We start from the raw sequence: 11483 nt of genomic DNA, 5'->3' as shown, positions 1-11483 counted from the left end.
TTACGCCACATCGATCATCAAAACAACAACGAAAAAGATATCAACTTTAACTACGCGTACTAAAATAATTAGAATCATCGATGGAAAGGAGGAAATTGTTGAGGAAGCAGAAACCACACAGCAAACGCCAAATGAATCGGTAGAGCAAACTATTAGCATCGTTGAAGGTAAATCGGTACCGCTACCGCTGCCACATGAGATCCATGAGCCAGTTGCGGAAGTCATCAGCGTATCCGAGGACGAACCCAAAATAGAGACCTACTCTAGAACCACTACTGATGGTAATATAACCAAGACAACTACTGTGATAAGGCGCAAAATTGTTACGAAAATCATCGACGGTAAGGAAGTGCTAATCGAAGAAGGTGAGGATGTAAGTCCGGTTGAAAAGATAGTCAATGTAGTGGAAAGAGAACCGGCGTTCAAGCTGGAAACCATGACGCTAACGCCTACTAGTGAAGAGGCTAAAGTGCCTATTGGTACGAATGAGCCAGCGCAAGAGCCAGTTGTCGAGTCAGTTGATGCAGTTGTAGAAAAGAATGTAACAACTCATATCACAGATTTTCTCAATGCTGAGAAACTGACTGCTGAACAATCGCAAAAAACGTCAAAGAAAGATAAGAAGGGGAAAAAGAAAAGTAAACCAGAAAAGGAGACTAAAGCAGCAACAGTAGCGCCGGTCACAGCAGTTACTGAGGAAGTAGTAGTTCCAGCAGAATCACAGAGCGGAACTCATATTTTGGCTGAAGATAAGCCTTCTGCGGTTATCGCTACAACGGAACTAACACCGCGGCAAACTGAAACAACAGTAACAGTGACGCAGGAAGCAAACATCCCTGAACCGTTCAGCAATGTCACAGTAGTACCCTTAAGAAAGTCACCGAAGCAAGTTGCCTTCGCATTAGATATTGATGAAAGAGAACCACTTGTTGAGTTCGCTGCGCCAACTCCCACTGAGCGCATAGACGATCTAAAAACATTGACAAATGACTTTTTAAGCGACGAGAAGCAAACGCATCTGTCACCGAGACTACCGCAAGTAACCGACTTAGACGCCGATGCTAAATCGATTAGCGCGATTGTGCAGAAAGTCGCCGAAATAACAATTACAGAGCAACAGCCTGTATTAGAAACCACAGAGCCCCTGAATGAAATAAGTGCAATACCAAATAGAACAGAACAACAACCGGCAGAGGACGCAAGCGGCGTGGTGAAAACCACCACTGTACGCAAGACGAAATTCGTCAAGAAGATAATGCAGAAGAAACCAGCGTCACCAGAGTCACCGGAGCCACAGCCAACGGCGTCAGAAACAGCAGAAGACATTGACGTGGCAGAGGAAGCGAAGGAAGAACCGAAAATTGAGAAATCAGAATCAGTTGTGCGCGAAGTCGATGATAGTGGTGTGATAAAGACCACCACAGTACGTACAATGAGCATCAAGTCACAGAATGTTAACGAAGCTACGGAAATCGGTGAAGCTACGCAAGTAGTGGAAGAAAAAGAGTATCCACCAGCACGCGTGGAGGAGGAGCATAGCGCCATTGTAGATACACCTGATGCATACGAAATCAGAAATGTATTGCCCACAACTGAAAAATACGCCACAGATCAAACAATTGCCGGCGAGGTGGTTAAAACCATACGCGTACGCAAGACAAAAACAGTTAAAAGAATAACACAAAACGTTGAAGAAAGCAGCAGCGAAAAGAGTACGACGACGGCGAGCGAGAATACTGCAGACGAGACAGCTGCCGTTGAGCCCACCGACGAGCATGAAAAAGAGAACGGTGGTGTAGTAAAAACTGTGACTGTGCGTACGACAAGCTTTGTTAGACGCATACCATACGATTCTGTTTCCGCCGCCAACGTCTGCGACGAAACAGCGCATACGAAAACGAGCGAGTCGCCAAGCGATGAACAGCTGCGAAACTCGCCAATTGTTATTGAAGAGCCTAGCGAAAGCTCAACCACTACAACGCAAACTGATGGCGCTATTATAAAAACCACAACCATACGTACAATGCGATTGAATAAGACAATTGCTTCAGATGGTCGTATACTTTTGAAAGAGGTAGATAATCCAGATGACGTCATAGTAACATCCTCAATTGAAATGCCCGAACAGGCTACAATGCCGGGTGTGAAAACCATTGACGTCAGCTCATTGTCTGAACCTTTGCCAACAGCATATGCACCAACTGAAAGCAGTGACAATGTTTATGATGTACCTAGTGGTATTGATGAGGTTCAAATTATTGATTCGGCCAATAGCGAGCAAGTAGAATCAAAGAAGAGTACTGGCATTGAAGTTGTTGATATTGACACTAAAGTGTTACCAAATGTTGAGGAACAGCAAGCGCACCAAACACAACAGACTAGTATTACGGAGACCACAAGAACGACCTCAGATCTTACAATTACCAATAAGACGCTAACCACACAATCTAACGAACAAACATCAAAATCTACCACTACCGTTACCAAACGTACTCGACTAACCACACTACAAAGAGCTAGTGTTGAAACACAAGACGGTGAACCGCTAACGCTGGTTGACGAAAGTTACAACGGTCTTCCCAAATCGGGTGAAGTGCGAAAGATTGCACTCATAACGCATGAAGAGACATACAAAACCCCTAAAATGAAAATGCATTTCGATTTCCCACCAGTTACCCTAAAAGTTACCGAAACATTGACAACACAGTTGGAGAATACAGCTGAGTCAAGCGAGGGCACAAAGGTTGTAGAGGAAGAGGTTAAGCTTGAGACAGGTACAGAATCAATTATACACAAGATAATAGAAGAGCAGGTGACAGCGGATGAGGTATTAGACGAGTGCAGTAACGTGAAAGTAGAGGAAGGCAAACAGGTTTCCAGTGTGACGGTTGGAAGTGAAACTCCGCTACCGGAGGGTGTGCTGCCTACCACGGAAGCGGTGACTAGGTTAGCAGAGCCAATTGTAATAGAAAAAGTAGTAGAAAAGAAAGATGAAATTATAGATCAGTTAACAACAGAGAGTGTGGTAGAGAAACGCTTTACAGAAAGCAGCGAGTACAACGAGAACACTTCATTAGCTACTATCGTAGAAGGTGTTTCCTTAATAACAGTGAATAATATTGCCATACCCGACAGACCGCCCTCAGCAAACGACACGCAAAAGTTTGAAAAGTTAGCAGAGCCCACTGTACAACAAACACAGGCTGCGGACACACCAGACTTTGTAGCAGAAATGACAGCTGAAGAGCAAGAATTATTTGAGGACATTAAGAAGAAACTCGCTAAGAAAGATAAGAAAAAGCGACCAGCGCTACCAGAAGACTTTTTCAAACAGGAACAGTTAGATAGAACGGTAGAACTGCTAGCTGAAGAACGCTTAGCAAGCAAGACTAGTGAAGTAGGCGAGCAACCGGAGGCACCACAAGTAGGTAGGACTGCTGTTGAAGAAGCGCGCGTGGAACGCAGTGAAACTGAGTTTAAACAAAATATTTTCCTTGACTTGGTTGAGGATAAATCGCTTAAGATTAGGGAAGTTAGTAAGAGTGAGGAAACGTATCACGAGCTAGTTGAGCGTGAGGTACCCGCACACGACGACACACCAATCGAGCCTAAGGCAGAAACTCAGGTTGAAGAAGAAGAAGTGCAAGTAGTACACACCAAATTACCTGCAACAGCAGAACCCACTAACAATGCTATTGCTAATGAAATACCTGCTGCAAAACCTAGCGCAAGCGTGCTAATCGAAGAAACTAGCGCCCATAATTCTGCACTAATTTGCTTTGAGGTACCTAAATATAATCTAAATGAGTTGCAATTGGCCGAAAAGAGCTACATTGAAGTGAGTAACAAACCTAGTGAACCCCAAATAGTAGAATTATCACAGAAAGACGAAGCTAAGCCAGTTGTCGACGCACCTACTAAGGTCATTAGTGTAGTTTCGAGTGATATTCCTTTGTATTACGATGTACCAAAATATGATGTTTCTACGCTAGCACAAGCTGAGGTGAGATACCAAACCCTGCAAGAAAACGTGAAATCACCGGAAGTTGAGCAGCCCGCTGTAAGTCAGGTAAGTGATATAGACGAAGCAAATTTAATTGAAAAGGTTGCAAAGATTCAGTTAGGGGTTAAAGAAGATGAGTTAGTTTCGAAAACCACCACCACCACCACCACCACCGTGACTACTAAGGTCACAACCTCGTCAACAAGTGAAGAAATCGCAGACATGCAAGCTTCGCAAGTCAAGCACGTCGAGCCGAAACTCGAATTGGCTACCGCAGTTGCGGAAGTCAAGCCAGCAGAAATAAGCGAATCTTTCGCACCAGCTGAAAGCAAGGAAGAGTCGAACACAGATAAATCTAGGCAATCAATTACCTCGACCACAATTCTAACGACTGCAGTTGCTGCAACGGCAAGTGTACTAGAAAGCGTTAGCAATTACTTCAACTACGAAACTCCGAAATACAATGTTGAGGCGATTAAGCAGGCAGAGAAACACTTTGTGGACACTGTTGTGCAACAGAGTGTTGATGATCAAGAGATCGTTGAAGAGAAAGCGAAAGAAAAGCTTGAAGAAGTGAAAACAGTTGGCAAGCCACTTGAGAAATCAGTAGAAGAGGTTGTTGAAGTGAAGAAAATAGAAGACAAACCAATCGAGACATTGAAAGAAGAAGAAAAATCTGAAGAAACAGTGTCACAGGGAAGCTCCGCCACTATTACTACAATCACTACTACTACAGAAACAGTGGAAGTAAAGGCTTCTGAAAGCAAACCCGTTAAAGAAGTTCCAAAAGTGGTCGAAGAAGAACACATTGCAAAGGTTGAGCAAGCAAAACCAGCAGATACTCCAGCTGAGCTTCCGGCGGAAGAAGTTGTTGAAGTGAAGACTATTCAAGAGAACCCCGTCGAATCAGTTAACGAAGCGCCCAAAAAGCCTGCTTATGCTGGCCTACCAATTGATGAGTCTTCCAGCATCTGGATGGATGTTCTGGACGAACCCATGGTGCTGTCAGATGAAGATGAGAAATCTGAGGAAACGGTAACCCAGACCACCACTACAATGACTACCAAAACTAGTGTTGTCACTGAAGTCGAGGAAACCAAAACTCTTGAAACCAAAACCGTGGAAGAAATTTCTCAAACGGTCGAAGAGAAACTGATGGAACAGGTTGGGGAAGTGAAACCGGTTGAGATCCCAGTAGAACCTATAGCAGAAGTTACGAATGTGGTCAAAGAGAAACAAATCGTAAAGGCTGAGGAAGTGCAATCAGTTGTGGCTCCAGATGAAGAAATTATCGAAGTGAAAACTATTGAAGAGAAACCCGTGGAAATAGTAAAAGAAGAACCCAAGAAGCCAGTTTATGCCGGTCTTCCAATCGACGAATCTTCCACAACCTGGATGGACGTTCTGGATGAGCCTATGGTTTTCTCTGACGAAGAAGATAAACCTGAAGAAACTGTGTCTGAGACCACTACGACAACTGTTACCGAAACCACTGCTGTAATCGAAGTAGAGGAAGTAGAAGCTTCTGAACCCAAATCTGTACAAGATGCTCCTCAAGAGGTGGAAGAGAAACTGTTCGAAAAGGTTGAGGAAGTTAAATCTGTTGAAACTCCAGTAGAAGAAATTATCGCAGTGAACACTGTGGAAAAGAAACCCATCGTACCAGTGAAGGACGAACCAAAGAAACCAACTTATGCCGGTCTTCCAATAGACGAATCATCCACAACTTGGATGGACGTTTTGGATGAGCCTATGGTCTTCTCTGATGAAGAAGAAAACTCTCAAGAAACTGTAACTCAGACTACCACAACAACTGTCACCAAAACCACTGTTTTAACCGAAGTAGAGGAAGTTAAGTCTTCTGAAACCAGCTCAGTAAAAGATATTCCTCAAGTGGTCGAAGACAAATCGATCGAAAAGGTTGTGGAAGTTAAACCAGTGCAGATTTCCGCGGAACCTGTAGAAGAAGTTCCCAAATTGGTTGAAGAGAAACCGTTCGAAAAGGTTGAGGAAGTAAATTCTGTTGAGATTCCACTGGAAGAAGTTATTGAAGTGAAGACTGTTGAAGAGAAACCCGTCGAACCTATAAAGGAAGAACCCAAGAAACCAGCTTATGCCGGTCTTCCAATAGACGAATCTTCCACAACCTGGATGGACGTTCTAGATGAGCCTATAGTCTTGTCTGATGAAGAAGACAACTCTGAAGAAACCGTGACGCAGGCTACCACAACAACAGTCACCAAAACCACTGTTGTAACTGAAGTAAAGGAAGTTGAAACTTCTGAAATCAGTACTGTAAAAGATATTCCTCAAGCGGTCGTAGACAAATCGATCGAAAATGTTGTGGAAGTTAAACCAGTTCAGATTTCCGCGGAAACTGTAGAAGAAGTTCCCAAATTGGTTGAAGAGAAACCGTTTGAAAAGGTTGAGGAAGTAAAATCTGTTGAGATTCCACTGGAAGAAGATATTGAAGTGAAGACCGTTGAAGAGAAACCCGTCGAACCTATAAAGGAAGAGCCCAAGAAACCAGCTTATGCCGGTCTTCCAATAGACGAATCTTCCACAACCTGGATGGACGTTATGGATGAGCCTATGGTCTTATCTGATGAAGAAGAAAACTCTGAAGAAACCGTGATGCAGACTACCACAACAACAGTCACCAAAACCACTGTTGCAACAGAAGTAAAGCAAGTTGAAACTTCTGAAATCAATACTGTAAAAGATATTCCTCAAGCGGTCGTAGACAAATCGATCGAAAAGGTTGTGGAAGTGAAACCAGTTCAGATTTCCGCGGAACCTGTAGAAGAAGTTCCCAAATTGGTTGAAGAGAAACCGTTTGAAAAGGTTGAGGAAGTAAAAGCGCCTGAGATTCCACTGGAAGAAGTTATTGAAGTGACGACTGTTGAAGAAAAACCCGTCGAACCTACAAAGGAAGAAGCCAAGAAACCAGCTTATGCCGGTCTTCCAATCGACGAATCTTCCACAACCTGGATGGACGTTCTGGATGAACCAATGGTTTTATCTGACGAAGAAGAAACATCTCAAGAAACGGTGTCTCACACTACCACAACAACCACCGTTGTTAGTGAAGTAGTAGAAGTAAAGCCTGCAGAACCAAAACTTGTAGAAACAGTTTCAGTAGTGACCAATGACAAACCGATCGAGCAGATCGAAGATGTGAAGCCAGTTGAAGAAACGCCCATTAAGCCTGCTGTGGTGTCTGAGAGTGTTAAAGATACCGAAACTATTGGTATCGATGAAATCCAGCATGCTCTATCTCAGATTACCACCATAACCAGTTCCATGTTTGAAGCTATAGAGCAAAGTACTGCGGGTATGTTAGCGGTAGATGAGCAACCTAAACTGCCTACTGTAATGAATGAAGAAAACATAGTTCAACCAGTTGACGACAAAACTAAGAAAGAGAAGGTTGTATCTTTCGTGGATGAGGTTAAATCTGAAAGTACTGTTAAGTCGGCAAATGAAAACATACTTGAAAATTTAGAAATAAAAACTACAGATACATTTGCACCCTACGAAAATGTACCACTCGCGCCAGAGATAACAGCACCTCCAGTAGATGGTTATGGTAAAGAGAGAAGCATCAGCGAAAGCGACCTTCTGATTGTGTCGAAGTGGTCCGATAGCAAGCCATTACCAGAAGAGAAGTCTGTCATTGATACGTGGTCAAGTGTGTTAGAAGATACAACACCTGTTCAACCAAATATTGCATTTACGTCCAAATTGTCACCTAATGCACCCGAATTTACACCATCCTACCTGCGCCAAACGGATGCTGATGAAAATGTGGTTTTCTTAGAAAATGAAAGAAGTGTTCATACCGAGAAAGTGCAGAAAAAATCCAAACAACAAAAGAGAGAAGAGAAGTCGCATAAAGAACAGCCAGAAGAGAAAATTAGTGAGAGGCCTTCCCAACTCAATGCCGATGCTCCGGTATTTAAACTTCCTGAGGATACAAGAGACTCAAAGGCGCCGAAGGGTAAATCCTATGCTGATATCGTATTTAGTGAGCATTCGCATGTAGGGGAAACGAGCACAATTCAAGCTGTGACTGAAGACAAGAAAGTACCTTCCGAAAAACCAGCTGAACCTGAGGTTACACCAGTCGAGCAAGTCAAACGAAAGGATGAGCCACAAAAGAAAACAAAGAAAGAAAAACGTAAGGCTGAGAAGGTAGAAAAGGTCGTAAAAATCGTAGAAACTATGGAGAAAGAGGTGCCAGAAAATATTACTGCTGAACTTGAGGAGGAGAAGCCAGAGCCTGCCGTCTTGGATGAACCACAGAAAGAACCTCAGAAGGAACTCGAAACTACTCGTGCACCATTAATGTCATGGTCATCTATTGTAAAGACACCCGGTGAATGGGTGGACGACATCGTTAGTAAAACCAAGAAGGTGTTTACCGAGAGCGAGAAAAAAGCGACTGTCGCTGATAAGAAATCAGCTAAAGAGGTGTCAAAAGAAAAACCAGCAGCGCCAGAAAAGGAGCGTAAGCCTAAAAAATCCAAGAAAAATAAAAACAGAGATGTTTCCATTGAACCAGCCAAGCCAGAAGAAGAAGAAGAGCCCGTGCACAAGCCGACTAAGGCAGAAGAAGTAAAGTCCACAGAAAGTGATGAATCCGATGAACTAAAAGAAAATAGTCAGAGTCCAATTACATCAGAAGAAGAGAACCATGTCGCAGTTGAAGCGCCAGCTGTGCCTGAAAACATCGCTCCAAAACAATCGCAGCCAGGCATCGTATCTTGGGCTTCACTAGTAAGCAGACCAGGCGAGTGGATTGATGAAACCATTACGAAACATAAAGCACCATCAGAACCATTGCCTAAGGTCGAAAAACCGAAGCCTCTAAAGACAAAGGAAAAGGAAAATAAAGATAAGAAACCAAAATCAAAGCCTGAACGTATTTCCAAAAAGACTGACACTCATATCGAAGAACAAACTGAGTGGACTGAGGTAGTTGCTACTACCGACGCTGTTGCGGAAATTGAAGCAGCAGTGTCAAAGGTTGTCGAGAAGCCAGAACCACAAATTGAAACAAAAGAACCCGTAGCGCCTGCAAACCCACAATTCTCTTGGGCAGCTTTAGTAAAACGACCAGGCGAATGGGTTGATGATATAAAAGAACGTAAGAAGGCAGAGAAAGTAGCTGAGCCTGAGCAAATTGTCGTTGAAGCACCAAAGAAATCTGAAAAGTTTAAGAAACCCAAGCCTGTGAGCAAGAAAGTAAAGGAGCGCACCGAAGCGCCTAAAGAAAGTACTCAAAAGGATGTATCACTGCCGACAACATCTGACAGTGACTCTGAAAGATATGAGAAATTGCCTGCAACAGAGTCCAATACTTTAACTTGGGCTAAGATAGCAAGTCAAAAAGAGGTTGAGCTTAAAGACTCCGCACAACCAAAAGAAATTGTGAGTAAGAAAGATTTGAAACAACGAAAAGAAGTTTCACAGCCGAAAGAAAAGCCGCTAGAAACTTTGAGTACTAAACAAGCGAAACAAATAAAAGAAATGGCGCAGCCAAAAGAGAAGCCAGCTTCGAAACCTACGGCAGTCCAAGAGGTTGAAATATACTCCGATATCCCCGCTGTTCCTACTAAGATGTCCTGGGCTACAATAGTTAGTCAATCTACTACAGATTTCATTAGTAATGAACGCAGTCGACCAACGTCTAAAGCGGAGAAGGTAAAAGCTATACCACAAAAGAAACAGCCAATTGAAAGAATTGAGCGAGCCGTCGCTGAGAGGCCTGCAGTTGAAGTTTCGGCGCACAAAGAGACTTTAGATGATTTTGAATGGAACAATTTCTCTGAGAGAGTTACTTCGACTTACGACCACCCCGAAGATAATGATGATTTTGCCGGGCAGAATGAACCCAAATCATGGAAGGATATGATTGATGAAGATGACGACCTATTTTCGTATGATGTTCCCGCTGAGGTGCAAAAGCCTACTGAAGAAGTCTTTGAAAAGACCGACGAAAATGTGTCCAATGTCACCTCGACCATTACCACTACAACAACGGTCGTTAGTGAAACAAAAACTGTGGAGGAAGTTCCGCAAGTGGTCGCAGAGAAACGAATCGAAAAGATTGGCGACGTAAAACCAGCTGAGACCATAGTAGAAGAAGTAGTTGAAGTGGAGACTGTTGAAAAAAAAACCGGTCGAACAAGTTAAGGTTCCTGATATCAAACCTGTGGTGAAAATGCCGGAAGTAGTTGAAGAGAAACCGTTAGAAAAGGTTGACGTAGTAAAACCAATTGAGACTTCAGTGGAAGAAGTTGTTGAAAGGAAGCCTGTTGAAGAGAAACCCGTTGAACCACTAAAGGAAGAACCCAATAAACCTGCATATGCTGGTCTTCCAATCGACGAATCTTCAACCACCTGGATGGATGTTCTGGATGAGCCTATGTTCTTGTCTGATGAAGAGGAAAACTCTGCAGAAACAGTGACTTCGACAACTACAACAACTACTATTACAACCACTGTTGTAAGTGAAACAGAGAAAAATAAAGAATCCGAAACCAAACTATTCGAAGAAGTTCCCCAAGTGGTCGATGAGAAATCAATCGAGAAGTTTGAACAAATTGAACCAGTTAAGAGTCCAGTTGAACCTATAGAAAATGTTCCGAAAGTGGTTGAAGAGATAGCAATTGTAAATGCTGAAGAAGTGCAATCAGTTGTGGCTCCAGTCGAAGAAAAAATTGAGGTGAAGTCTGTAGAAGAGAAACCTGTCGAAGCCCAAAAGGAAGAACCCAAGAAACCAGCTATTGATGAATCTTCAATCACCTGGATGAATGTTCTGGAAGAACCATTGGTTTTATCCAACGAAGAAGAGACAGTGTCTCAGATCACAACTACCACTACAACCACTGTTATAACTGAATCGCAGGAAATAAAGGCTCCAGTCGAAGAAGTTCTGCAAGAAGTCAAAGAAACACCAAAAGAAAATGTTGAAAAAGAGAAGCCAGTTGAGAGCGCAGTGGATAAAGTTGTGGAAGTAAAGACTGTTGTAGAGAAACCATTCGAACCAGCGAAGGAAGAACCCAAGAAACCTGCATACGAGGGTCTTCCTATTGATGAGTCTTCCAGCACCTGGGTTGATGTTCTGGACCACGAGCCAGTAAAGGAAGAACCCAAGAAACCAGCTTATGCCGGTCTTCCAATCGACGGATCTTCCAGCACCTGGCTGGATGTTCTGGACGAACCTATGTTCTTATCTGACGAAGAAGATACATCTCAAGGAACAGTGTCTCAGACCACCGCGACAGTTACTACTACATCCACCATTGCTACTGAAGCTGTGGAAGTAAAGACTCCTGAAACGAAACCAGTCGAAACAGCTCCGCAAGTAGTTGAAGATACACCGCTCGAAAAGGTTGAAGAAATTATTGAGGTTAAGGCCGTGGAAAAGAAACCGGTCGAGCCAGTGAAGGAAGAGCCCAAGAAACCTGCTTAT

At 43.2% G+C, this 11483-nt stretch overlaps 1 protein-coding gene across 1 annotated transcript; it reads left to right on the top strand.

Annotated features, from left to right (window-relative positions):
• Positions 1 to 627: 627 nt before the first annotated feature.
• Positions 628 to 11477, top strand: LOC118755230 (titin-like; the record flags this gene model as incomplete). Its single annotated transcript, XM_036490078.1, is given in 2 exon segments — positions 628 to 10197; positions 10199 to 11477. Coding segments are annotated over 2 exon segments (10849 nt in total), but the record flags the coding sequence as incomplete, so codon positions are not given.
• Positions 11478 to 11483: the final 6 nt, after the last annotated feature.

Source organism: Rhagoletis pomonella, unplaced genomic scaffold (assembly GCF_013731165.1).
Source record: "Rhagoletis pomonella isolate Grant_MI unplaced genomic scaffold, Rhpom_1.0 Rhpom_scaffold_05664, whole genome shotgun sequence".
In the NCBI taxonomy this organism is placed as follows: domain Eukaryota; kingdom Metazoa; phylum Arthropoda; class Insecta; order Diptera; family Tephritidae; genus Rhagoletis; species Rhagoletis pomonella.
This window is presented reverse-complemented; position numbering and strand designations above follow the sequence as displayed.